We start from the raw sequence: 27,980 nt of genomic DNA on the forward strand, positions 1-27,980 counted from the left end.
TTTTTTTTTTTTTTTTTTTTTTTTTTTTTTTTTTTTTTTTTTTTTTTTTTTTTTTTTTTTTTTTTTTTTTTTTTTTTTTTTTTTTTTTTTGTTTTGTTTTTTTTTTTTTTTTTTTTTTTTTTTTTTTTTTTTTTTTTTTGTACCAACCCTGCCTGTGCTCAAGCATCTCGGCAGAGCCAAGCAAGCGTTATGTACAACCCACAAGATGCAAAATTCATGGCCGCAGCTCATTGGAGTAGGCCGAGTTCCCCACCATGTCCACCTTATTCTAACAGCATAACTACCTACCTAGGTACCCTTTGTCGTGTGCTGACGCGGCCCTTCGGTGATACTGTTGGTAGTTGTTAACCGTACATTCATGTACGGTAGATAATACAGCAGGTGGTAGCTTATTACAAGCTTATTACATACTATACACTATACATACTCTGTAGATTAGTTCGACTCTCCTTCTGGGATCGGCGGGCTTCGGAATGTCGAGCCTAAACTAATAGGGCCCATATCTCCGCGAGGTGGAACATCGTATACCACCACCAGAAACCTGACTTCCGAGAGCATAACAAATTGAACGGTGAGATAGAGAAATGCCCACCGGCGATCGCATCTAAGCAGTACACGTGGGCCACAGGGGTAATGAACGTACTATATACGAATATACTATGTCCGCAAAATGCCGGCTCGGTACCGTCGGGAATGCGAAGAAACCGAATATCGTCTTGGACGGCGCAGCGAATATTGAATATTGTATCGGACAGTGAATGTTTGGCAAGATAGTACTATAGTAAGTAGGCAGTGTATAGGTCTGCGCCGCGAACCGGGGGGTACTTCATAACAAGCCTGCGACTAACACGACTAACACCCTAATATGTACCAAACAGACGAATTAGGGTGTAGCCAAGAAACGTCAAGAAAACGCCAAGCTTCTAATCGTGTAACGAAGAAACGGTCATCCAGTCCAGTATATGCATACATACAGACATACAGACATACATACAAAGTGATATCGTTTTCAACCGATGCTAATTGCCTAGCGAGCCCAGGCCCTAAGGGTGGACGCACGGTGGAAACATGGGCTGATCAGGATCTGGGTTCACAATCGTATCAACGAGATCAAGGTAATCCTGCACCCCGGATACACGTGAATCATCTCGGGAGCACAGAGATTCGTCGGGTAGGTAGGCAGGCAGGCAAGCGTCCTTCCTTCGATAGTCGCTCGGCCAAGCGCTTCATCGTCTTGCTTATGGGGAAACACTCTTCCCGACGACGAATCATCAAACTTGACGGCGGCTTTGTTACCTAATAGAGCAGCTTGGCGCTCTTTGTATAGGTAGGTAGGTAGTTATGTATTCGAAAGCCCCAACATTCCCCCACCGGTCACGAGCCAAAGTGTACATACGTAGTAATAGTAATAGTAGCAGTAGCAGTAGTAGCAGCAGTGGCAGTAGTACACTAGGTAGTAGTAGTATATTGACGACGTCCGCCACCAGCTAGGAAGAGATGGTGATAATGGATGTGACGAAAGGAAAACGGGATGAATCTGCCGGCTGCTCTTTGCGCCGGGAATTACACCGCAGCTCGATGCTACCTATAGCTCGTCCAAATAGAACTTGTTCTTGGCAAGCGGCTAAGGCTGCCTGCTTGCATCTGCACCCTATCGCGATGAAACCAGCTTTTTTTTTCTAAGGGTTAATTGAAGGGGAGGGGAGGGGGGAAACATCGTGTCGTCGTTGAAGGCTAACTGCATCAATGACAGCTTTTGGGGCCGCGACCCCAATGGATACATAGCTGCCTTCGATATTCCTTGCATTAGATGAAACGTCAGTAGGACCTAAAGACTGAGGGTGCGGTCATATGGCCCCAAATCCGTCCTTTGCCGGCATAATAGATAGTATGGGCACAGTTGGCAAAGCCGAACGAAGGTAACGCGTAGTAATAATAAACCGAACGCTACGCCGTAGAAGCGGCCGAGCAGGCGAGAAAAACTCGCTGTTGGACCGGTCAGGTCGCGGGAAGGCCAGTGACTGGTCGTGATCTGGGTGTTCGCAGATATTTCCAGCTTAGGCGTGTCTCATATCAAAGCCGCCGTTGTACAAAGTTGCTCCAGCTAGGTACGGAAGGGCTCATCACTTTGCCCCTGACACTGAACGCTGCTCCCTTTCGGCCGTACCAATGATGGCCTGATAAAATTACAACAAGTGCCCACCGAGATTGGAGAGGCTCAAAATATCACAAGCTCCAAAAGGTATCAGGTATCTTAATAACCCAAGGGATGATAGGATTGTACTGGAGTTGTCCAAGAAGGACATTGGGCTCTAGTCTCCAGTAGAAAGTGTTTGACTTGACTAGGTGGATTTGCACACTTGTGGATCTTCCACAAGAAAAAAAAAAAAAAGAAAATCTCTCATCTGTTGTACTTCCCCGGAACACTTCCAATATTCACCGATCGGGGATGGGGGACGAAGTGCTTGTGGTGCGGCAGGCAAGTGCTCCAACTGCCGAATATCATGAACAAGTTCTGTCGATCTATCGCCACCGAATTCAAGCGCTAGGGATGTTCGAAGGCCTGCGCGTGCGATAGGAATTAGGAATTGGGTTACCTACTAGATGGGATGCTTTCTGTATTGTATGATGCTGTTTTTCCTAGAGTACCTAACACTACATAATTACAATTAAGCATAAAGCAGCAGCAGCAGCAGCTAGCAGCATGTTACTCCGAAGTCCCTTACCTCTCTGTCATAGGGTAGGGGTACCATTCGAGTGACTCTTTACTTTCGCTATGCGGGTAAGCTGGGGCTCGTAGATAATCGACCGGTATCCTGCTTAAGGTATCCCTCGAGCTCGTCCTAATATAAGCGGAGAGTGGTGGATATGGCAACACAAGACCCATACGTCGTGTTTAGGACCTGTCAAAACTAGCCTTAGACTTTGATTCTGCCCTCGTGAAATCCGGATCAATGCACAACAGAACGCCACAAAGCTTGTTCGGCAGTCAAGTCAGAATCAATATTACTTTTGTGCGAAGGTGGCACAAGACACTCTCCACGTCCCACGTCCCAGAGAAGTAAGCGTTAACGAGCACGGCATGCCCGCTAGTATATTGTGTTCTTATTGTGTGTTCAACAATCACATCGGCCGTACCAGCGGGGAAACGCGGAAGTGTCGTGTATTGTTTGGACCCCGGAGAGATAGCATATCAGCCGATCGAAGCCCAAGCCGAAGCCGCCATGAGGAGGACAGCCCCAGCGCCGTAGGTCAACATACCAGTTAAGGTTATTTTCGACCGTTTGTGATGGCTCGGTGGTATTATTATCTGGGGTCATGCTCGGGGTCATCATCCCATGATTGCGCATAGATTCCACCAAGTTCTCTAATCGATGCTCGCGCATGGACCCGCCAGCAATCTCGCAGAAGTCTGGCACAAGGAGGTCAAAGCATTCGACAGTTTCACCGGGTGCTGCTGCTGTGTTGTGGTTCTCTGCGTCTGCCTTCATGTAGAAAGCTTTGATGTCTCGTGGATAGTTGGTGACGAACACGGGGCTATTGCCGTTGCCTACTTTCATAGCAATATATTTCTCATGCTCAGTGTGAAGGTCTTGGCCCCAAATAGGATCGTGAATAAACGGCGTCTCTGACTGCTTCAGCAGCTCGATAGCCTCTGTGTAGGTAATGCGCGGCCAAGCTTCTCGTACGAGACCATCCCAACGCTGGGAAACTTGTTCCGCTGCGACCAGATCCGAGGAGCTCTCACTTACGCGTGCTAAGATGTCATTCTTAACTCTCGATCCGGCCAGATCGGTGCAGACATGTCTTAGCATATCCTCAACAAGGTCCATTACGGAATCTAACTTGTCAGTAAAGCTTATTTCCGCCTCTAGCATGTAGAACTCGCTAAGATGACGCGGTGTATCACTTTTCTCTGCACGAAATGTTGGAGACAGAGTCCAGACATTACCGAGGGCTTGAGCTAGAGCTTCTAAATGTAACTGAGCTGACACGGTCGTATATACGGGGCGACGGAAGAAAGACTTTGGTGTCTCAGACTCTGGAGAGGATTGAGAAGGATCACCAGACGACACGCGGAAGACTTCACCTGCGCCCTCGCAGTCTGATGAGGTGAGAATGGGCGTGTGAGTCTGCACGAAGTCACGGCTGCCAAAGAACTTGATCAGGGATGCGATAATCTCAGAGCGAAGCCGCAAGACGGCCGAGTTGAACGGTATCCTCGAACGAAGATGGGGCATGGTCCTGAGGTATTCCGGAGTCTGGTATTTCTTCTGTATTGGAAACGTCTATGAGATGGTAAGCCATATCATGTAGAAACGTGAGGCACGACAGCCCAGGGATTCTAAGCTTGAACGAACCTTGCCGTCGGACGGTCCCAAGACTACGGCTCGTTCAACTTGCAACTCATGGCTCTGTCCGCGGCCTTTCGATGGAATCCAAGACCCGTGTAGTCGGACTGCCGCTCCAATATTTAGACTATCGAATGCATCATTAGCAATGGGTGGATATTGCAGAGGTCTGATTCAAACTTGGATCTCGTACCCTTCAGCCTGGTCAGCAGGTACTACAGCTTGGAGTGGTTCGAGAGAGGATCCATCGCCGAGAGAGACAAAGTGATATCGTTTCTGTGCACGGACAGACCTAACGAAACCATGAATATTCACATCTGAGACAGGTTCTTGCGGCTTAAAATTAAGAAGGCCGGCGATTGAACTAGGGACGGTTGAATTTGAAATGAAAGCGCGCGGTACTGTCCGTGATGAGAGTGAGAGCTTCAGGGGCAGGGCTCTGGGTGACGCTCTGGGTGACGCTCCTCTCAGAAGCGGAAGGATAGAATTCATCTCACACAATTTATTATGAGATGTTCGGGAAATTCAGATGATTCCGATTCATTCGTGAACATCATGGACACATATTAATTAAAACTGTTGTGTATTATGTGCTTCATCGCATGACATGTCTGTCTTCTCTTATAATTATAAAAAAAATGATGGAATGCCTTAGGTACCTCCTAAGGTATAAAAATCAGTCGTCAATTTTCGGAAAGCCAAGTTTATCCTTGACCGGGTTTAGAGCACAGACCACATATTTATTCATTTCCATTAGTCATCGCCATCGTCAACTGTCATATTTCTCTTGAAGCGGAACTTTGTCTTAATGAAGCCGTCTCGAGTTCCACCAAGCCTAATTTACGCGACCCCGTCTCATGCTCCGAAATATTCGTTTTATTATTTTTTTCTTTCACAGAAGGGCCGTCGCTGGTAGGTATGCTGTGAAGTTGCTCATCGCCTATTTTTGATACCTATAGGTAACTGAAAACACGGTTAAAAGATAGACTTATTAGGTATTCAGCTCATCGACGACACCAATATTACAGGATTAAATAGGCAGGGAGATACTCGATATAGTTGTGTGAGCGACCCCGGCGTAGATCGTGATTGTCAAGTTCCCGTCACAAGGTATGCACGCCAATCTCTGACGAATAGAGAAGACTCAGTGTTACTATTTATCTATATCCGGTGATGCCGTCGAGACGGGGTTCCCGTGTTTATTATGCCAGTTAGTTTTGCTTCTCCGGTGAATTCTCGCCCAAGGGGCCTTAACAACGCCCCTTATTACCTACTAAGCTACTTGGTACCGAAACCCGTTCACAATCATCTAACTATACAAACAAGACGTAGGTAGTCAGTCAGTCAGTCGGTCAGTCGTCTTGCTTATTGCAGCATCTACTCGCGAACGCTCAACTGCAGTAAGACGGCTAGTAGATTTCATCACCCGTTAAAAATCGTTTCGTCCGCAGGGGTTCTACGATGCTGCGGGCTTAGGAGTACCAGATCTGTCCGACTTCGGTTATCTGCAGTGCGCCCTGATCTTCGACTGGAACAGCGATTCCATCTACCTGGGAGCCGAGCTGTATCACAAAGACAGATGTCTAATTCTCCCAACCTACCGGAATACCAAGCTGGTAAAGACGGCGCGGAAGCGCTGCGGTGGGTTTATATTATGAATAGCGAGCCTCTTAACCTATTGTCTGAATTCACTTCATCTCAATGTCTAGGACATAGTGGACTCGATAAGAGGCAATCATCTTGTATTGGTAACACAAGAGTTTCTCCCGTCCTCTGCCCGCCGTTGACCTGACTGGGACGTGCCTGATACTTCTGATACTTCTTCTGATACTTCAGCGTGAATATGACTCCCTTCCTATTCGAGGCTATCAATGTAGGTAGATGGAGCAGCTGCATCCCGTCTCGTCTTTCATATATTCTTTCATATAAAACGATATCGAAGCCCGGCTACTCGAATTACATCTTCGTCGCCGATTAAATCACTTGTCCATACCGACTCTCTGCTGTTCTACTCGACGGTTAAGTCCTCTTCATAATAATGCCTTCTTCAAAACCTAAGCCTTCCGAAGTTGCGGCGGAAACGAAGCGACATTACATCCCGGTCATAAGAGCGGAATACGCCCGCCAATGGCCAACCCATTCCTATCTGTTCCAACAGCCGCTGGCGCAGATTCCGCTCCAGAGCTCAATCAGCGGCTTTTCTCCATCCCCTCCGGAATTTTGTACATATAACCTTGCCGTAAATAATATCTACACTCCCTACTCTAACATGCTTATGCAGATGTTTGCTCGGGGGATCCTGTTGACTTTGCCATTGATTGGAAAGAGAAGGTAAACATTCGGATACCATTTATATGCGCGGCGAATGACAAGAGAGCTGGCGGCGACTGGGAGACCGGTGTAGTGAGTTTTCCCTCTTTTACTCTTTTACTTTTACATAACTACGGCGACTACCTATGATTTACTTTACTTATACGCTTACTTATGTACCAGGTGGGATATGAAGAACGACTCTGTAGACGCAGTAATCTCTCAGCAACTCTTAGCACCCCTGGTCCCGGATCTGACGTTGAGAGCAACTATCCCATCCCGTCAGAAGGTGGTATCTACTCCGAGTTTGTTGTCGTATTCCGCGGGCCACACGACCAGTACAAGAAACTAGACCAATGGTACGACCTTCCAGTAGTCTCGATGCCGGCGGCGCGCTGGCCAAAGCTGAGCCACGGCGGTTCCAAATATGCATTCCCGCTGGAGCGCGAAATGGTCAGGAACAAGATCCGCGCCGCCCTGCGCATCTGCGTCTACTACGAACATCGGACCGTTGTTATCGGCGACTTCGGCCTAGGCAACGGCCACCGCAACCCACCACAGGAGCTCGCAGAACTCTGGCGCGAAGTGTTCCTCTACGACCCGGATATTCGTGGCCGCTTTGACTACGTCGCCTTCGTGTTTGAGGATCAGTACCAGAGCACCGCGAAGCTGATCCTCGACGACATTGCCAAGAAAAGCAGGGGCAGCAGTGGTCACGGGCACAGCCATAGTCACAGTCACAGTCACAGTCATAGTCACCATTCCAGCAGCTCGAAGAGCAAGTCGAAGGCATCCTCCAGCTCGAGCTCGAGCACCAGTACCGGCTCTGCATCGGCGCCGAGCGACTTCGAGATATTCTCGCGCGTCTTCGACCCCAGCGAGATCCAGGGTGTCATGAGTCGACCGGATCCCCGATACGGCATCTCTATGCTTACATCGTGAAAAAGGAAAGGAGAAAGTTCTAACACGTGCGGGACGTTGAGTCCTCGTACGTCATTACACAGCGTCGAGTGTTATACGAACCCGTGTGGGTGGATTCAACAACCCGACGATCCGGTCGTATACCGGATTTTTTTTCAAGTCAATTCATCATCAATTCAAGGGTTGGGAAATTTTGATTATTTATCTTTTGGAATCGAGTAATTGTGTGTGAGTCTTTGGATAGGTATAAAGAGTAAAGAGCCGGTTGTCATGTCAATTTTTCATGTATTCTAATCACTTTATGCTACGTTCCCTGTTTCTATCACATAATGATATATCATAATATCATCTTGAATAATCTCCTATTATTCATTACGACGCACCTTGTATTCCGGTTTTTGATATTTCCTGGCACTGCACCGAGGTCATCAGGACTGCGGTTTTTGATTTTGTAACATATCAGGTACTGCACTGGATGCATACGCATATAGCTCTAAAAGGGAAAAGGCTTACTTCCGTTATTAGGAGCAAGTCGATCTTCTTACGTTCTCGACCGTGAACGTCTTCATGTGATAAAGGGGATCGGCTAAGTCCGATTGAATCACGATCCAAACAAGCCCCTCAGAAATCATAGACATGCAGCGCGCAGGCACTATCTATTACATATGAAGCTCGAGTCACACGGATCTTACACCAATTCAAGATGTGGTAGTTATTTACGATACCAAAACTGGGTAATGTAAGTGAAGCTTAGAGTATCCGACGCCACATATGCTACCCTGCAAATCTTGATCATATATCACATTAAACTATCATGTAAGCAAACGCCAAACTCGCATGGGAGTGAGACCGGTGAAGGTGTGGGGGTACTGAAAGAAGCCTTTCTTTTTCCTTTTCAACGTTGGCCGGGTCTGGGCTCTCGTCATGGAACCGTCAAAGCATAATCATGAGGCTTATATGGCGTGCGGCTACAATTTCCCAGATGTATCCAAAGGACCGACATGCCAGCATGCTTAAATTCTGACCGGTCTCCCAAGATAATATCGGATCTGGGTATGAGAATAAAATGTAAGTGGCCAAAGGTACAGCTTAAGATCTACTATCTGGACCTGGACCTTGATATTGTATGTGATGTATGCGCAGCCACTGGACGTCCGGCCATGGGATATGCATATCCGGTACTGTTACATTTACGCCATTTCCGGGGAGTATCGGGCGTCAACCTTGGAGAGCACAGCGTTAATTTCATATGCGGGCTACCTAATATCCTAGCCCTCGCTCGAATGTCTTTCCTTCCTAAATCAGGTCTAGGATAATGCGCGCAACGTTTCCCGGTCTAAGATAGGCGTGGCCGATCCTATTACCTATATTCTATCCATGTGAGTTGAGCCTCGCCCGTGAAATCTTTACTCCTCCGGGTGGTAGGCAAGCATCTTCTAACCACTGACTACCTAAGATTAATAAGCGCCACAGAATCCTAAAGATATACTCCAGCTGTAAGGCGACAAGGGATCAAGTATAGTATCAGGTTTTAAGAGTTGGAGTTGCGAACAGGCACACGCATTTCCGGATGCTCGCATTTAGGTACTGGAGAATTTCGAAGGGGTTTTTGATTGGAGCCCAGTATGTAGGTATAGCTGTTTAATCGGCAGCACACGCGATATTGGTGACTACAACTTAGACTTCTCCGAATGTATGTCTGAGAAGCCCTGTGCGTTCCCGAGTCCCAGAACTATAGCTCGGATCCAAGCGCAAGGCACCGAAACATCTGGTTTCTGGTTACGCCATTGAAGAAATTGGGCAATTACTTGCGATGGGAAGAAAACTTGAGACTTTCCCAAGTTCTAGAAGGCAAAGGAATATTACGAATGGCTGGTTCGGTATACCTAGTAGGATGGTCTTGAAAATAATGTATATAGCGGGACAAGCTTCGGCAGCCCTGAGAAGGCCTGGAAGTAGTCCAAAACCACTAATGCGGTTTATAATAAATCACGCCTCGTATTCCCCAAGGGATTCGACGCCATTGAACATAGCCGGTCTGTAGAGCTGGATAGTACCCGATTTAACAGGATCACTAGTGCAATTAAGAAGGAACATATGCTAGTATATGTTTGATTAGTAGGTGTGTGAGGCTGGCTGAAGTGTGCAAAGTCATCTACCGGTACAGTCAAAAGTTCTCTTTAATCACCTAGCGTGAGGCGTGATATGGTCCAAGTGAAGTCCTCTCCTTTGCGATTATGCATTTCTCGACGCGTAACGATATTGTGGCTGGCTGCATATGAAATGACGATGACCACTGCAAAGCTGACTTGGTAAGTACCTAAGATATCTACTCTAACTTGTCAAGTTCCAGCTATTAGGAGATAATCGCGAGAATGCATTGTCTTAAAGTCGAATGCAATGGAAGTGTAGGTCAATAATACCCGTAAAGCAGTATCCTGGACGTTCGATTGCCGTCCGCAAACACCAAGATTCGTTCGGGTTAAACAAGGCTCACGGCCGTTACAAGCCACTGGAACGGGCTGGAGTAATCGGCTATTTTCAGATGTCTTGGATTGTACTTCCGCTGGGTTGTTTGCTTGGCTGTGATCACAGGCGAGATGCAGGGAGTTTCGGCCGAAGTAAGATTCTTCTCATCCTCACTAGGAAAGACGCACAGGTGTTTTTCATGAGACGGATTTGCGGAAAATAAAAAAAGTGGTGACTTAGAGATTGGCATGTCTTGATGTCTTGATCGGGGAGGTTAGGTGACGCGGATTTACATTGAAATCACACTAAAGTCAACTTGGAGAACAGGCTCGTCGTATGGTAGAGGCTTGACACCGTTTCCATATTGTGAAAAGCATGACCTGATGCCGATGCGGTGGAACCTAGAGGCCGAAATACTCGGATGCACTCCGGGTATCAGAGTCGATTCCTTTTCGAGGTCTCGGTCTAAGGTTAGGCACACCTTTTGAACTCTAGGCCCGTAGGTTCAAATCTATCTGTACACATGGCTGTTGATATTTGGGTAGGTACCCTACCAATACTGCGGCCTCAACCCTTGAAATGTTGACGCCAGGGAAGCATGATCATCGCCCTCCTTTCGTCTTTGCCCAGCCAACTACATCGAGCAATGTTAGCGAATGTCCTCCATCCACCTCTAAAGTACCAGCTAATTCCACCAGAACTTTCAGCCTATCGTAACGTAAGGGGAATAAGAAATCAACTTACCTCAAGTTGCACGCCCTTATGTATATGTACTAACCAGTCTACATAACTCTGCGCGTCATTGTTCCGATCTTCAATTAGCATTCTTGCAAACTCATACTCTGCCCCGTCAATTCCTTGCCTAGCTAGCTGAATCGTCAGCGCCTTGGAACCGCGCATGACTTTAAGGAACTCGATTATGTTCCGGACCTGGGCGTTTAGGTGTGTCTGTAGGATTGGTAATGAAGAGCTATACGGGTCGAGTTTATTGAGGCTATCTTTGCCTTCTCCGAAGAGGTCTACTAGTAGATTGGGTGATGTCTGAGAGTGGAACCATAATAAACATTGTTGCCCATTATCTACCAAGTATACGCCGCCTGGCTCGACTCGGCTGAAAGATGTACGGATGGCTGGAGGAACCTTCAAATAGCCTGTTTGTTCGTCGGGAAATCCATCCTCTGGATTCAGGTTGTGAATGGGTATCATTCTAGGGTATAGGTACAGGCTGAGCTCTGGAGCGCCTATTGACCTAATCATGCGCATTTCGTGTACCCTCCGGTCAGATGTTTCGTTGCCTCCCTTGAATGCCCGGCATTTAAGAAGCCCAAGCATGTACATTGAGAACTCCTTAAGTTTCTCCGGCATAACAAGTTGTCCGGGAGGATGCGATTGGGACGAAAAATTCTTGCGATACCCTGCTAATATATCAATCGTTTTCTCCGTTAATCCTAGTCTTATGTCTTTGAGGGTGCTAGACGTCGAGGCGAGTTTAGAAGCAGCGTCCTTGGCGAGAATCGTGTAGACAGAATCTTGGTCTACGAATTTCATACATTCTCGAGGGTTGTCGCTAACGCTAGCGATCACGTTGCAACACCTTACTCGCCGTTGGCCTGATGCGGTTGTATATAACAAGGCGGATTGGAAATGGGCATCAAGCTTCGAATCAAGCTTCCCATCATAGCCAAACGTTACGCCTACAGCTTTGTCGGCATCTATTACACCTATTTCAAGATCGGCCCCAAAGGTATGCTGTATGAAGTTGCCATGGTACGCGGAGATTTGAAGACCATTGGAGCATCGAACTTTCATCAACGCTTGATAACCTGTTTCCCTTGTGACAGTGTGTTTTATTTCAAGGGAGAGCTTGGCATTATCGCGACCGGCCACGAAGTTGGGGTAGTAAAACGTCTCTCCGCCTGTCGTAGATGAGACATGACCTTGGGCGCGCGGTTAGCTACAATGATGATAGAATCATGTCTCGTATGTAAACTTACCAATAGTAGCTACGTCCAAATATCCACCCGATGGAGCAGCCAAAAAGAAATCAATACCAACTCCGGCCGCAACCATCTTCTCCGCAGCTTTCCTCCATGCGGGATGTTCGGTGGAGAAAAGTTTCTTATCTATTTCACCACCAGGATATTTCCCGTCGTCTCTCATAAAAAGCCGTCCGGGGCCCCATGTAGGTAAAGCCGATAACGAACATACAATCTTGCCTCCGGTCTTTTCCAGCGCAGCCAAGCATGATGTCAATGTCGGCAGTAAAGCAGGTTCCGGATTTTTTATATCTGCAAATAGCGTCGGTAATCGCGTAAGTAACGACGTGATAACAGCCCTGGATTCATATGGGTCAACGAAGAGCCCATCACTAAGCGGTACAAACGGGTCTTCGATGTCGGGCATGATTATCATCTGTGCCTGTTCAAGAGCGGGCTAACTAATGGTTAGGGATACTTCTTGCCAACAAGTCCACCGGATACTCACATTGCAATTATAAAAATGTATGTCCTTGTCGTATGTGACAAACCCGACCTTTGCACCAGCTGGAATTCGTCGTTTCGGCTCACCGCTCTCATCTGTCTCGTCATTCTCTTCTGAAGTGTAGAGCGCGGCAAGAATACCTTCGCAGAAAGCCTCTAAAAAGCCCTTATTATATGATTCCTGAGTAACATCAATCGCAAACAGCCAATGGAGACCTGTCGGCTCTTTCGTCCAGTACTCCTTAGGTACCAAGAATTCGACTGTTCCCCTTGTCAACTCGGGTCGCTGATCTCGATCTACTCTTACACCCTGAGGCGTAGTTGCGCAAAAATATTCCGAGGGGGTATCATTAGGGTATGTGCATAGATTGCACACGAATTTGCTGCCCCCTGAGCGAAACATCATGAAAGGGTTAATATAGGCACGACATCTATGACACCTCGGCGGCCCCACATCACCAAAATCGAGTACAGGGACCTCCATCTCACCGGGCTGAAGGCGAGCTAGTGGTTGCAAGACGAGACCTAGAGGCAACCCGGTGCTTTTTAGGCCTTCCGCGTTGGCTGGGATATTGTTCATTGTCAATCGAGTAAACTTGGGCGAGGAATTGCCTTGGTCATAGGCAACGAAGGAGACGGTAGCTGGAGGAGGCACATGACGCTCAAACGTCGGGTATACATTGCTCAGGTAGTATTGTTGTGCCACGTCTCTGGAAGCCGGCACACTGGGAATCTCGTCTGCCGAAACTTGCCCTCCACCTGATGCCGGCACGAATGTAGGCGCATGGCCCGGATCTATCTGACTATTTCTCGCAGCAAATTCAGCAGGTGTCGCTGGGGCTGCGGGGTGGAAAGGGGTATTGACGGGCGCCGGGAACTGGTTTGGCGAAAGAGGTTGGCCAATAAACTGGTTACCGGCTTGTACAGATGGGTCTGCGTTCAAGAAAGCCGTAGCCTGTGTCCCTGCTGGTGGTATACCATTATATGCCTGAGAAGAGCCAGCCGGCGCCTCGACAGAGTGAAAGACGTGGCGGTCCTTCTTTTTTCTCCTTACCGTCTGCTGCCCGTCTCCTAACGACATGCCTGCCATTTGCGAGGCGAGGCCTGCATCTTGCGGAGCCGCGAACCCAGGTGTACCAGGGACAGGCGGTGGTGGGCTTCCATAATACTGCTGGCTTTGGGGGGCGGGAGAGCCGTAGGCAGCGCCTTGTTGGTAGGGATTCTGAGCAACGGGAGGCTGAAATTGAGGAGGGGCGGGTTGACTTGTTCGGTTGGGGTCATTGGGATCAAGCTGCTCACCCTGCCCCAATGCGTGATACATAGAGTAATCAGCCATGATGGAGAACAGCTAGATGTCTAACCGGGTATTTCTTCGTAGACCAGATATTATGTAGGCAATTTAATGCGGCGTACCTCGTCGCATACGGGTATTTCGAGATGTAGTATGGTTCAATTCGGGGTTCGGCAAATCATGAAGATCGGAAATGTTCCATGGTATAGGTCTCGTATATCTTGTATATAGGGGACAACGCGTAGCTTTAGCTTTAAATACCTACCTAAGGTACCTAGCTGTAGCTGTATACTCGGTGAGGCGATTGGCGATTGATGATTGGCGATAGGGTGAAGTAAACAGGAAAGCAAACTGTTAGTTATGGATCCGTTTGCGACCTTCTGTCCCTGTCTCGTCTTGTTCTTATGTATGATCACAGTTGGAATTGGCATCTGAAATCGAAGCCAAGATAGGACGGCGCATGGAACGGAGCCAGGGGCCGTTGATGGATGGAATTATTGAATTATGGAATTGACACGATAACATTCCGGTGATTTTCCGATCATTTTTCTGCTTTAGCTTTGGGGGATCTATCGGGCATTTGCCCCACAGGCGGGTTCCATACCCCACCTACCTAAAAGAGGCATTTGCTATATTTAGGTATGCCGTACACGTACAAAGACGTTGGTGGTTCATGCACTTACATAGTAGGTTACCTAATTAAATCGGTTTAGTCCAACTGTATTATGTTTGTATTGCAAGCTCTGATTGCTTTCTTCTTTATAATTAATAGTTTGACATTTTCAATAATTTTGCCCACATGACACAACAAACTTGGAGGCATATTTGATCCCAGCCAGGTAGTCTCTAACTCAACTCTTTGACTCAATTATCATATATCGCGCTTTACTCAAGTGATCCTTCTTGAGAAGCATGGATCGCGACAGGAGCTTCAGTACGTGTGACGAAGCGGTTAGGGTATATTGAAGATAGAAGACCCTAATATATAAATGCTCTTTGTCTGGTGGTAATTTCTGGGATCATTCCCTCATCAAACAAACTAACAAAACTTAACAGTTATTTATTAGTTAATTATACTACTTAAACTTATTCACTCTCTAGCAATCATGGCATCCCCCAGAGAAACCCTGCTGACTAAGTTTGAGGTCTGTCTCTACAAGAAACACGATATCTCATATGAAGACTTTGTGGAATGGACTACCAAAGTGTATCCTCCAAAGGCAATCTCCATCATAAAAAAGCACGGCATTGTCAAGTGGGCTCAGGTAAGCACATCTAGAATTAGATATCTACCTAGCTTTGCTCCTATATAATAACTTATTGCTGATACCAAAGTATTCACCCTCCGAGCTAGATCGTAACCCCGCCTACTTTCCGTGAACCCTTTCGCCAAACTCTGAAAGACATGGGCCGTCTAAAATGGACTGCTCCCGATTATGATCTCGTCATGTCAGTTTGGCTGCGTAGCATCGACGATATGCTTGCCTTATATAAATATCCTAAGTGGATTGAGCTGGAAGAAGAGGCCGAGTTGTGGTGTAATGTGACTATAGGTCACTCTGTCATCGGCCATGAAATCGCCCAAATCTAAGGAGGCGTCTGAACTATTGGGCCTTAAGAAGTAAACTTATCGGTATTGTGGACTCTGCATTTTTAGTTCTTATCACTTGAGTGTCATTTAAGAATGAATATATCTTATCTCATTTTCAAAGGTTGTAATGGTGTTTGGAACATTTCATAACAATAATTTAAATATTATACAGGCATTGAAGTTAAGTACCTAGGTTAAGTATCTTCATATTATTTATAGTTGCATGTGCTTAAACCGTGCCTGCCCGTACTTAGGCGTGACTAATTCGACGCGTACCGTACCTGCACAGATGTAGCTTAGCTTATCAGCCAAAATGGGCAACAAGCTGGAACCTTAGCGGCTGCTTAGATAACACAGGTAATAATTGACTTGGTACAATACCGCGAATTCAAAGCATTCCAATCTTCCTTTGTACCTACAACATACAACATTTTTCACTTTCCTCGGATTGGCGCAAACCTGCATCGCCAATAAACCATCGACCATCCGAGCACCAAGAGTGCTAGAGAATCATCTATTAGGCCTCCTAGTACGATGACGCAGTCATGTTTACCTTTAGCTCATTACAGGGAGCGCTATCAGAATCAGCCGCGTCGCAATCTATCCTTGAGCTAGATGGAGGTATAAAGGTTTTAGTTGATGTCGGCTGGGATGAGTCCTTTGACGTCGCCAAGCTTAAAGAACTAGAAAAGTATTCTAACCCACTACTCCTAAAACTGTGATATTATTATTATTAACTGGATGACGGAGAACTAATATTTTGCTGCCTATAGACAGGTGCCCACGTTATCCCTAATTCTTCTAACGCATGCCACAACAAACCACATTGCCGCCTACGCGCATTGTTGTAAACACTTCCCCCGTTTTACATCGATTCCAGTATATGCGACATCTCCTGTCATTGCTCTAGGTCGCACCCTACTTCAAGATCTTTACGCCTCTACTCCCGTCGCCGCCACCACGATATCTTCTACTTCGCTCGACGAGGTCTCGTATGCAGCTCAACAATCCTCTTCCGACATACTTCTACAAGCTCCCACACCCGAAGAGATTGCAACGTATTTCTCCCTAATACATCCTCTAAAGTACTCTCAACCACACCAGCCACTCGGCTCCCCATTTTCCCCTCCCTTGAATGGTCTGACAATCACGGCGTACAACTCGGGTCGAACCCTTGGAGGCACCATATGGCATATACAACACGGGCTGGAATCCATCGTATACGCCGTAGATTGGAATCAAGGACGCGAAAATGTGTTTGCCGGAGCGGCCTGGCTAGGTGGAGCAGGAGGTGGAGGCGCTGAGATTATCGAACAGCTACGAAAGCCGACTGCTCTAGTATGTAGTAGCAGAGGGGGCGAGAAGACGTCTATCGCTGGGGGCCGGAGCAAGCGAGATGAACAATTGTTGAACAAGGTCAAGGCCTGCACTTCAAGAGGAGGTACCGTTCTAATACCTACTGACTCGAGCGCTCGGGTCTTAGAGCTGGCCTACCTAATGGATCATGCGTGGCGAGCGGACGCGGCAACGGGCGACGGCCAGTTAAAATCCGCCAAACTTTACCTTGCGGGGCGCAATATTCACAGTACTATGAGATATGCCCGTAGCATGCTCGAATGGATGGACGATGGCATCGTTCGAGAATTCGAGGCCGTAGTCGACGGCTCTAGGCGAGTCAATGGCACAACGGATGGCGCCAAGTCTGGTAAGGAAGCTGGCCCTTTCGACTTTAGATACCTGAAGCTGCTGGACAGAAGCGGCCAAATCGAGAAGGTCTTCGGTGGCGAAGCCGACGAAAGTTCTACGGCCGGCAGGGTCATCCTCGCAAGTGACTCTACACTGGAGTGGGGGTTCTCGAAAGACATACTGAAACGGATTGCGCAGGACCCGAAAAACATGGTTATCTTGACAGAGTACCCATCCTTAGCATCGGAGACACGTCCGTCTTTGGCGAGGAGTCTCTGGACATGGTGGAAAGAAGGTCAGGAACGCGCAAGTGAGGTCTCGGATGGCACAAACGCGCGCGAGCTCGAATTTACGGATGCGAAGAGGCAACCCTTAGAAGGTAACGATCTCGTCATTTATCAGCAATGGCTTGCACAGCAGCGTCAGCTTCAAACTACTCTTCAGAGTGGAGGGGCCAATGTGCTTGAAGCGACAGGGGATGTAGGCGATGAAGCATCCGAATCAGAGTCAGAGTCAGAGGATTCCGATAATGAGCAACAGGGCAGGGCTTTGAATGCCGCGACTACGATGGGCCAGGCTAGTAGGAAAAAGGCCGCTCTGACAGACGAAGATCTGGGTATCAACATATTACTAAAGAAGAAGGGCGTTTATGATTTTGACGTAAGAAATAAAAAGGGTCGAGATAGAATGTTTCCACACCCAGTTCGTCGAAAGCGTGCCGACGACTATGGGGAGCTTATCCGACCGGAAGACTTTCTAAGGGCAGAAGAAAGGGATGATAACGACGGCCAGGACCAAGCACAGATGGGAAGAGACGAAGATGAAGAGAAACTTGGAAAGAAGCGAAAGTGGGATAACGCCGCAACTTCCGGTAAAAACCAGGGTTCCGGTCCATCTAAAAGACCACATCTTACTCGTAACATTACCGACGAGTTTGAACCTGCATTATCCGATGGTCCTGTCGAAGATGAACTCGATGGAATTCCCGACGATCCAGACGAAACAAACTTGGGCCCGTCGAAACTAGTGTTAACAACGGAGTCCGTTGCTATCAAGCTAGAAGTCGAGTTTATTGACCTCAGCGGTATTCATGATAAGCGAAGCTTGCACATGTTAATTCCCCTGATCCAACCTCGAAAACTCATTCTCATCGGCGGAAGCGAAGGAGAAACCTTGACGTTGGCTTCGGATTGTAAGCAGCTATTAGCCGAGGGCTCCGTCAGTATATACACGCCAAACGTGGGCACGACTATCGACGCGAGCGTTGACACGAACGCTTGGGTGGTAAAGTTGGCTCCCTCGCTTGTAAAACAGCTCAAGTGGCAGAACGTTCGTGGATTAAGCATCGCGACAGTCACAGGACGACTGCTCGCAATGTACAAGGAGCTAGCTATTGGACGCGACGAGGAGGCCGCGAACAAGCGCCTAAAAACTGAGGACTCGACGGAAGCTCCAGTCGAAGTAGCAGAGGAAGAAGCTGTCGAGCCCATACTTGACGTTCTTCCAACCAACATGGCCTCGGCGACACGGTCCGTTGCCCAGCCTTTACACGTAGGAGACTTGCGACTGGCGGATCTGAGAAAGGCTATGCAGCAGTCGGGTCATACAGCAGAGTTTAGGGGCGAAGGCACGTTGTTAGTCGATGGGTCAGTAGTGGTGCGGAAGACTACAGCAGGGCGGATCGACGTGGAAAGTATCGGTCTCCCGACAGATGGCGGCCCCGCTACGCAGCTCGGTGGCACTTTCTACGCCGTAAAGAAGATTATCTACGAGAGTTTAGCCGTGGTTGCCGGTGCTTAATCAATCGGGGCTCGGGGCACGGGGCACCACTGGGGTTTAATGGACGTCACGTGTATGACTACCTTGTAGGACTAAATAAGCACAAGCGCCTGGCTTTTATAGCACTCGCGTCATTTAATAGGCGATGGAATAGAATTACCCATACTGCATTGATTTTTTATTTTTCAAGTGATACCGCTTACCTATGCGTTGATTGTCACAAGGCTCCCTTTAAGAGGTATCTTTATAAGTAAAGATTATTACAAACGACCATCGGTCACCTCGTCGTGACTTTGAATCTTAAACTCCCTGGTCAATATAGATGGTCCTCCTGGAGAGAGAAGACTATCATTTTATTTATATTAATCCGGCAATTGAATATGTGAAATGGACTTTGTGCTATCGAGCCCCCTTTCAGCCTCCCCTTTTCGAGCTTGATATACAAAGTACCGCTTTGAGGATACTTGCTCTCCACGATGACTATTTTGAGATGACAGGGAGTACCTTGATTCAGTCGGAGAATTGCAGTTTGCCAAAGCTTTAACGAGCATATGTTCTACCGCGTTAATTAAGTTATCTGGGACTTATTTAAGGTTATAGTCGAGACTAAGATAGAAAGATAAAAATTACCTACTAGTACTCTAAGCTATTCCTTCAATAATTACATATGAATTTTTCAGCGTATAGTTGGGCTAGGTTAATCGAATTCGTACGCTCGTGGCTACGGCACCGTCCCTGGATTCGAGTTGTTACCTACGCTACAGAAGTTTATCATGCTACCTCAACCTGATCGGTTGCTATTTACAATGATCCTTATAAATAATGCTGTAAGTACTATTAAAAAGGCAATGTCATATATAAAGTAAAGCGATGAACCCTCCGTTATGTCTTGTAAAGTATACGTCTCGAAGCTAAAGGTGGCGAATAGGTGTGTATTTTTTTGAGAGAAGAGACAAGTCATAAGTTTCGATTTGAAGTTTCGAGATATTATGGTAGGTATTTAATGAACTGCTAAGTTGGTGGTTTAGTATTAAATAGGGTTCGAACGTTCTTGCTACTACCTACTCCTAGTTATTGCTGCTCACATACGTTGGACTTGCTAGGTATCTATTTTATTTTATATTTTTGCAAGCCATTAGACCTTTAGAGACTGATATGAATTTTATTTTTCCTCCCTATTGCCATGTTATCTCGTAGAGTAAGCCCTAGCCTATTTATTGAAGCTTGTTTTTGGCCCAATGATAATATTCCAATGGTTTGGGTTGGATTGCCCCTTTTTTTCATTAGTATCACTGTTCCTTCAAGTATTCCTGACTCTATGGGTTAGATTTGGTTCAGTATCTTCTACCATGGCATATTCTAGGTAGGTACTGTAGTACTCGACTATTTGGTTCCTTTCCATATTTTGTCGATTCCCTAGAATACTTACCTTGTACCGCCCAACTGGTTTACTTCCACCTGGCAACCTTCCTGTACTGATGCCTATCTACTTTATCATTCTAACATCTCATTGTGCATTGGCCACTTAGATACCTAGGTACAATACCTATCTGATCTGTATTATACTGCATCTACTGCCAGGGAAGGTGCGAAGCCGCTGCCGGCTGCTAATAGTTTATTACACCTTCCGTTGTCGTTGTCGTATCTTAGCAACGCATATTTAATCAACCCAAAGGCATGGGGGAAATAACTCCTAGCACTTGTACTCGTAACGAGATATCGCACCTTCCTCGTCCGTGAAATATTTCGCACTTGCCGTTCTATTATTTTCACCACAGTCACTGCCGGCCTCATCGACTTTTCACCACCACCCAAATCAAACGTACCTAAGGCATCTATTTATTCACGTCGATATCTACCGATCTTACCCTTTTATGTTCCCTCTTTCATCTTCTAAGAGACGCTTTAATTTGTGCGCGTGAATTTCTTCGTTTTGCGTTCCTACCGTTCGCAATAAAGGCTCTCCCGTCTTGTTCGTCGCCGATACTCTATTTTACCCTCTTGACAACAAGACACTTCGTCTTTCGGAAAATCGTTATTCGCGTCCACCTATAACGTGTCTTCTAATACGCGTTACACTTCGTGTCCCGTAAAGGTTCGTTATTTGGATCTACCTAATACTTACCATGATATCGCGTCGCAGACGGATACCCATCTAACTGTTGAATATAGGCACCGCACTAAATCTCATCTTCGGAACAGTGTTACTCTGGATCTAGTTAGCAACAATGTCGCTACCGTTGTTCCCAAAGTACGGAGAGCTTATCCCCGAGTTGAAACTCGAGATCTGGCGCCAGGCCTCGCTCTCTCCTGGTGTCCATTACTTTCACGTCAAAACGCGGATAGATAATCTAGGCGGTCATGTCCGAAGAATCGAAATCACTCCTTCCGGTCAGGTAGACTCGGATCCCTCAGTATGGAGAGTTCGCGCCAACATTGCCAACATCGACAAACACTCATCGGATGTCACAAAGAAGCTTCTAGAAGGGCCATCAGCTAAGGAACTCTGGAGACCAAAGCGCGGAAAGAATCCCAGCGCTGTGATTGATTGCGATAATGATGTTGTCTGTATTCGGTTCCATGGTCCTATCTATAACCCACTGATTGGACGCTTTGTAGACTTCGACAAATTGTCGGGCATTAAGCGCGTCGCCGTCGAATACAAGAAAAATTGGACGCATGACGTCCCCTCGTACCGGACCTTGATCGACCCGATGTTCCACTGCCTATGTGTTAATCTGGTCCACAAAGTCACTTGTCCCAAAACTGTGGCAGACTTTATTCAATACTTTCCGGATATTGAGGTCTTCTACTTCATGGTCAAATTGACTAGCCCGAACATCAAGCCTCCCCCGCCGGCCCCAAGAGGAAAGAAGCGAAATCGACAGGGAGTTGTTAAGAAGGAAGGTGACCAGCAACCCGAGCCCGCACCGGCAGAATCAAGAACACGAACAAAAGCTGCACAGGTGATTTCAGAGACCTTCACCAAGCTCCGAGGTAGGTGCTTCTCCTTATTACACATTACGGGGGACGAGCAAAGCTAGGCTTCTATTATCTTATGTATAGAAATATGCTAATATGCCCGTGGTAATTCGCAGATATTGCAGAACGCAACAAACTCGAAACTTTTGAGGATAAGGTGAACACTTACTGCGAGGCACGAGAAGCCGACACGACTTGCCTCACCATGCACGATGAAATATGGGAGGTCTTTGGCGAGCTGAAGGACCTTTGGAGACTTATCAAACTTATCAAGACGAAAGTCCCGAGTCCCTACCAGCTCAGAGAGCCCGAACTTAAAGTCCTGGTCTACACTGAGTTGCACAAAAGGTAGCTGCTTTAAATACAAGGGTCTGCAAGAAGCAGCAATATGGGCGAATCTTTCACCATGACGTTTGATCACAGATAGATGGGGACGTATATATCAACCTCGTTGGTATCTGACATGCCATCATCTATCTAGTGGGCCGAGATCGGCGGTGCGAGAGGAAATAAATGTGGCTTAGCTGCCGCTGCTGATACTACTATGTATGTAGATCATCCTCATAGGAACAATAAAAATGCCTCGGTCATCTGAGTTTACCTAACTTATAACAACGAATAAGTCTTCATTCAAATAACTCCAATATAATTACCTACTCTTCCTTGTTAAATTCCTTATTTTTATTAATCTATCTATGTTATTCCTATCATGGCAGTCCGACGTGAACGGATTGTAGATGATTTACTACCCGCCGTACAGCTTGTATGATCTTCGTTAAATCTCCCCCTCCCCCTAATTGATTATGCGAATACATGCTAATTAATCGAACGACTTCCGGCACAGGCATTCCGGCATTCCCGGAGCAACATCATACAATCATGGCTTTACGTACCCTTTGGCATAATATTGATGCTGCTGGCCTGCTTTGGTGTTAACAAGCTATTCGGCCTTGGGTCCGTGCCTTTCCCCTCGTCGGTAGCTTGTCTCATTATCCTTTTTGCCGCGCTGCTGCTGTCCGAGCAGCTTCTCGGTGAGCATCGGACAAAGCGCATCGTTGCTATCATCGAGGTTCCGGTAACTTGAATCATTACTATTTTCATGGATACCCTTAGGTACCTAACCTAGGTATATACTGACGTTTCATCCAGGGCGGCTGGGCGCTACGATGGATAAACGTCTTATTCACGCCTTCGTTCGTCTTATTACCCCTGAGCCCGTCAATAGGGGGAATCGAGGTCCTTAAGATAATCGCAATCTTTGGTGAGTAACCAGAAATAAGCCCCGGGGCTATCGGGATCCAACTTACTAACTCAACGTAGTTATCGGGTTCCTCGTGATGATGGCTCTCGCTGCCTATATGACCCGGGCCTTACAGCTTATGCTCGGGTCCTCAAAGCGAGCTATGACGGAGCGAGCAGAGGAGCTAAGCCCCGATAGCGAAGAAATACCCATGGCAACGACCCCGGCTCACGGAGGTCATTCGACCCCTCGGTCTGACGAGGTGGACTTACAACGTCCCCTTCCATCTCGGGACGCCACCCAGGGGCATCAGGCGGACGACTCGCAGTCAAGCCGCACCCTCGTAGATAGCGACACCGACCGTCCCGACCTACCACCACAAGCCCCCGTACCTCCATCTAGATCAGACCGTTGGGCGGCAATTATTACCACCAGGCTAGATCTTCTAATCTGGAGCGTAATTTTCCTATTCGTGGGACTCCCGGTCTATTACGCCGCTGGGTACGCGATGCCGATGCACCTAAGCTTCAACATCCTAACGTATTTCATCGCCATGTCCCTCCCGGAGAATTGGAGACGGTACCTCCACCCGGTGTTAGTCTCGTCTCTGCTCACGGTCTTAGGCCTCTGGGCCCTTGGCCTTATCAAGGGCGATAGTCTCCCGTCCACCCTTGCTGCGTATAAGACGGGTATCGGATATACGGAGCTCTGGAGCGGGAGTCATGGCCTCCCCGGGGCCGGTAATCTGTTTGCTAGCGTGCTGGACGCCAGTATCATATCGTTTGCGCTGCCTGTATACCGATACCGGCGTGAGCTGAAGCAGCACTTCGCCTCGATTATAATTCCCAACGTTGCTATCTCCATCGGCTCGCTGTTCGCGTATCCGTATATCTGCTACGCTGTAGGCATCAGTGCTCGGCGTAGTCTTGCCTTTGCGGCCCGTAGCCTCACGTTGGCGCTCGCCGTACCGGCAACGGCTAACTTGGGAGGTGATTTGAACACCGTAGCGGCATTGGCTATTATGAGCGGGATCGTCGGAGTGCTGGTTGGTGAGCGTATGTTGGCGTTGCTTAAGATACCTCAAGGTAAGAGCATCCTTTTCGGATTTCACACCTCGTTTTATTCTCCGTATTTACCTACATTCCGGGAACCATACATACATATTCATGAGATAAGACTGACCGCTTCACTTTTGTAGACGACTACGTTACTCGCGGCGTAACGATGGGCGCCAATTCGTCTGCCATTGCAGCAGCGCTGCTCCTGCGTACCGATCCGCGAGCTGCCGCGCTGTCAATTCTTGCCATGAGCCTATTTGGCACTATCACCGTTCTCTTTACGTCCATACCACCGATAACAGTTGCAATCCAGTCACTAGTACAACTATAATCCCCGACACGAAGTTAGTAGCTGCTCCTGATGAAGCGTGGGCGAATTTCGTCGGTTTAAATTGATTCACTAACCTAGGTAATCATCACATACACATACGCAATCATACAGGGGGCACTCGAAAACGGATGGAAGCTTACTATATAACAGACATGAATTCATTTATCTAAGTTATTACTCCGTAAGTACCCGAAAATCTTACTCAGTTAACGGCACAGGAGGTTGGCTTCATAATAATAATAATCCTTATATCTGGCAAGCCGACTCACATGCAGCTCATTCTTTCTATAATTTTAAAATTTATCAATTTTTATGGCCTTAAATATTATATTAGGCTTAAGAAATCCTATCTTGCCATCATATATCTCATTTGACCTAAGAGTTAGTGCAGGGAAGAAATACCTTAATGAGCGTGATACCTCAATTGAAGGTAGATTGACCCCATATACGGTATTAGTTTGATATGTCTCGTAATCACTATCGACTACAATCCAATAATAAAACAACTCAAAGCTAGCAAGTGTTATTTATCATAGAAGCCTATAAGAAAAAAAAAAAGATATTGCTTCATACTCACCTCGCTGTCTCGATAGATCTAAAGCTAGCTAACGAAACCTCATACGACAGCGAGCCTGGCGAACTGCCAAGGCCGTAGAATAACATAGCGCGATCCAGCTCGGATGCACAATAAACTCATAATCCACTTAGCCATCGAATTACGGCGCCGTATCCGCATAAATATCAACTAATTAAGTTGAAACAGCCACGTAACATACTTAGTACATTAGGTAGTTAAGCCCAAAGCCTCCATCGTCATTAATAGAGCTGGCTGATAGCCCCTCAGCCCCTCCAGAGCTGTCTACATACGTGACATGCATACCTGTTAACCATGTATGACGTCACCCGTTGAATTTGCAAAGATATCCCGACTTACCCATCATCGGCAAACATCCTATCGTATTGCAATAAGCTCGGGGTATTATACCACGAGGGCTGAAGACGTAGGTTACATAGATCTACGCACTGGCTGTCCGATATGGACATCTGGACATTTAGCGTATTGAAAACTCACCCTCGCTTGTGTAGTGCAAACTTAGCTAAGGGACCAACTTCGGGCTGATAGGTGCCGGAGTTCTCTCGGGCTACGAAGCCCGTCCGGAAACGGCAACCGGACCGTCGATCGCTGCGGCGTTAGGTCACCGCCGTCGACGCTACCTCACTAGCCACTGTCGTCAGAAGCTGAAGATCCTCGAGCAATATTGCCCAGTAGAGTTGATGTCCCGCCCCGGCTCGACATATGGTGAGGCTTGACCCCAATTCTGCTCGTCGGGCCACGTCCCGGCTCTATTTACGTACGTACCATCTTGCCGTCCCAGCCGTCACGGCCGTTGTGGCAAGTTGTGGAGGTGATTCGTCGTCGGTGAGCGCTCATCCAGTCATTACGGAATAATAATCGATACAGAGCTGTTGTCCTCAGAAGACAGAAGATCTCCCCCCATCAACTGGTCTACTTAGGAGGTATGTGGCGGATGCGGATGACTGCCGGATGAGGAAAGTTTCCTACCTGATAGAGCCTTGTCATTGGCTATTGTGACACCCTGTTTCGGTCGGAAAGTCTCTTAGACTTGTGGCTCAGAAGTGGCAACTTTCCGTGTCTCAAACAATGATAGGTAATCCAACAATACCTTCTCTAGCGCCCCATTTCCCCCCTTTGACTATCCTATTGCGTCGAAATGATGTGGCTAGTGATCGCAGCGATACTCGACCTCGTCGCACCGGCATCGCCCAAAGAGGGAATCACCCCAGGGCGTGATACAATAATATGTGGCTCATCGTCTTATGCTAGTCCCGTGGCGATAGTAAGCTCTAACATAGATATTTTCTACCATGCCCCTGGATTGTATCGCCTCCTTGGCGAGCGTCTTCAGAATCAAGAATCATGATTGGTTCCGGACTCTCTACCGGTTGGCTAACGGCGGCCATGGTTCCTGCAGAGACCGTAGCGAGCCATCGGTGGCGATCGTCGGGCAGCATACAAAATTGCGCTAGATGGACAATCTACCGGTGCTGGGAATGCCTTCGCTTCCGTACTTCGACCTCCCTGACCAGCTGAAATGAGCACCTCGCTAAGTTCTCATTGGATCCAGGCCTGGATAAGACATGCATATGTCGTAGATTACGACTCCACGTGGTATGAGGAGGCCTCCTTACGTTGTCTAGATCGGGCTGTTCACGAGAACTTTGTGTAGACGTCTTATGTTCCCGGAAAGTCGCATGGGCGTGGAACCACTAGTCGATAAATCTAATACCAGATGGAAGACAGCGAGGATCACCTGCGTTAGAGCTGGCACGATATACTTCCAATGCACTGCCGCCGACCTCTAAGCATGATAGATGATAGAATTTAAAATACTCCCTCGCTTGCATAGTTTTCGCCACCGGTCGGCTCCGGTATGCTCGATCCGGATTCGCGGGGAGTCCGGGAGTTGTTGTCGGGGGGTCAAGCCTCCCGTAGGTCTAGAAGAACTGTGGCGAGTGAAGCCCCCCCTGAGTGCCCGCTGTTGTCGCTGTAAGTACCTGTACTTGGACCGCTGAACAGGCCATCTTCTCAATAAGGTACCTATAGACGGGGGTCTAGTTCGCAGCGCGTCACAGTTGCATATGCAGGACCCAATGAACCCCAAATCACAAGCTGTAACGGTACTGTATTCTCTTCCCACGCGCTACAATAATTGCTTTTTAGCTGCAGCTCCAGGGGTTATGCGTAGGTCGGCACCGGATGTACCTATTAAAGTAAACGCCAGCTGATACTTCGTACTTCCGATAATAATTAAACCCGCTGTAATGCAATGCGATATGCTGAAATTACTGAGGATGGCGCTAAAAATCCCTCTTACTAGGGCTGCTAGGGCCTACGTGTAGCTATCATCTGAACCAACTCTGGTAATTAAACAGTTCTTAAAGACTTTTTAGTCAGGTAGCGAACAAATATAGTAATTGCCTTCATAATTTTAGTTGATGTTGGTGCGGATGAGCTGATTGGCGTCTAGGGTTTTGCGATGTGACCACGAATCTCACTTTGATCCAGTTATTTCATCTGTATGGTCAGTCGCACGGACGATAGGGCAACGATGCTGAGTTTATTGTTTCGGTTCCCAAGAGTAGCACGATAAAGGCGCCGTGTCTGAGATCCAGCGCCATTGGCGTCGTCCGAATTTCTAATTGCTTACCAACCATTCGAGCAAGGCGAACTCGCTGGCCAGGCCTGTAGTTAGTTAGATAATATGATTGTAAAGTAAAAAGTAAATGTAGGGTTAGACTGTTAGTAGATGTCATATAGAGACTGATAACGAGGTATGGTAAAGTCTCCCCGTGTAAGACTACCTGTCTTTCAAAAACTCCTAGAAGATGCCGACAGCATAGCTTCGCGAATACCAATGCGGGTTCCCCAGAGAATAAAAAGATCTAGAAGTGAGTCGAGCCTCTCGTC

General features: G+C 47.4%; 8 protein-coding genes across 8 annotated transcripts; 6 read left to right on the plus strand and 2 right to left on the minus strand.

The window, feature by feature from the left end:
* Window positions 1-865: 865 nt before the first annotated feature.
* On the plus strand, window positions 866-1,300 carry F5Y00DRAFT_256434 (uncharacterized protein; the record flags this gene model as incomplete). The annotated part of the gene is made up of 2 exons (XM_048010407.1): window positions 866-953; window positions 999-1,300. 2 exons carry the CDS (start codon window positions 866-868, stop codon window positions 1,298-1,300), a joined length of 390 nt encoding a protein of 129 aa, XP_047859836.1.
* A 1,297-nt stretch (window positions 1,301-2,597) lies between these two features.
* On the minus strand, window positions 2,598-4,993 carry F5Y00DRAFT_249929 (asparaginyl-tRNA synthetase). The gene is made up of 3 exons (XM_048009663.1): window positions 4,546-4,993; window positions 4,362-4,479; window positions 2,598-4,289 (listed from the first exon to the last, which is right to left on the minus strand). The coding sequence occupies exons 1-3, from the start codon at window positions 4,842-4,844 to the stop codon at window positions 3,117-3,119; spliced, it is 1,590 nt and encodes a 529-aa protein (XP_047859837.1). The 5' UTR covers window positions 4,845-4,993; the 3' UTR covers window positions 2,598-3,116.
* A 1,274-nt stretch (window positions 4,994-6,267) lies between these two features.
* On the plus strand, window positions 6,268-7,946 carry F5Y00DRAFT_220767 (uncharacterized protein). Its single transcript, XM_048005652.1, has 3 exons — window positions 6,268-6,574; window positions 6,634-6,755; window positions 6,846-7,946. The coding sequence occupies exons 1-3, from the start codon at window positions 6,391-6,393 to the stop codon at window positions 7,602-7,604; spliced, it is 1,065 nt and encodes a 354-aa protein (XP_047859838.1). The 5' UTR covers window positions 6,268-6,390; the 3' UTR covers window positions 7,605-7,946.
* A 2,567-nt stretch (window positions 7,947-10,513) lies between these two features.
* F5Y00DRAFT_220801 (beta-sandwich domain of Sec23/24) lies at window positions 10,514-14,046 on the minus strand. The gene is made up of 4 exons (XM_048005653.1): window positions 12,537-14,046; window positions 12,047-12,485; window positions 10,797-11,989; window positions 10,514-10,737 (listed from the first exon to the last, which is right to left on the minus strand). Exons 1-4 carry the CDS (start codon window positions 13,866-13,868, stop codon window positions 10,726-10,728), a joined length of 2,976 nt encoding a protein of 991 aa, XP_047859839.1. The 5' UTR covers window positions 13,869-14,046; the 3' UTR covers window positions 10,514-10,725.
* Window positions 14,047-14,542: 496 nt separating this feature from the next.
* On the plus strand, window positions 14,543-15,534 carry F5Y00DRAFT_249943 (uncharacterized protein). Its single transcript, XM_048009664.1, has 2 exons — window positions 14,543-15,088; window positions 15,178-15,534. The coding sequence occupies exons 1-2, from the start codon at window positions 14,930-14,932 to the stop codon at window positions 15,412-15,414; spliced, it is 396 nt and encodes a 131-aa protein (XP_047859840.1). The 5' UTR covers window positions 14,543-14,929; the 3' UTR covers window positions 15,415-15,534.
* A 294-nt stretch (window positions 15,535-15,828) lies between these two features.
* Window positions 15,829-19,049, plus strand: F5Y00DRAFT_220850 (beta-lactamase-like protein). Its single transcript, XM_048005654.1, has 2 exons — window positions 15,829-16,105; window positions 16,188-19,049. The coding sequence occupies exons 1-2, from the start codon at window positions 15,960-15,962 to the stop codon at window positions 18,898-18,900; spliced, it is 2,859 nt and encodes a 952-aa protein (XP_047859841.1). The 5' UTR covers window positions 15,829-15,959; the 3' UTR covers window positions 18,901-19,049.
* A 2,058-nt stretch (window positions 19,050-21,107) lies between these two features.
* On the plus strand, window positions 21,108-22,213 carry F5Y00DRAFT_267093 (uncharacterized protein; the record flags this gene model as incomplete). The annotated part of the gene is made up of 2 exons (XM_048012027.1): window positions 21,108-21,876; window positions 21,978-22,213. 2 exons carry the CDS (start codon window positions 21,108-21,110, stop codon window positions 22,211-22,213), a joined length of 1,005 nt encoding a protein of 334 aa, XP_047859842.1.
* Window positions 22,214-22,441: 228 nt separating this feature from the next.
* F5Y00DRAFT_249948 (LrgB-like family-domain-containing protein) lies at window positions 22,442-24,841 on the plus strand. The gene is made up of 5 exons (XM_048009665.1): window positions 22,442-22,624; window positions 22,706-22,936; window positions 23,011-23,122; window positions 23,182-24,186; window positions 24,300-24,841. Exons 1-5 carry the CDS (start codon window positions 22,571-22,573, stop codon window positions 24,488-24,490), a joined length of 1,593 nt encoding a protein of 530 aa, XP_047859843.1. The 5' UTR covers window positions 22,442-22,570; the 3' UTR covers window positions 24,491-24,841.
* Window positions 24,842-27,980: the final 3,139 nt, after the last annotated feature.

Source organism: Daldinia vernicosa, assembly GCF_022497035.1.
Source record: "Daldinia vernicosa strain CBS 139.73 unplaced genomic scaffold F5Y00scaffold_94, whole genome shotgun sequence".
NCBI lineage: Eukaryota > Fungi > Ascomycota > Sordariomycetes > Xylariales > Hypoxylaceae > Daldinia > Daldinia vernicosa.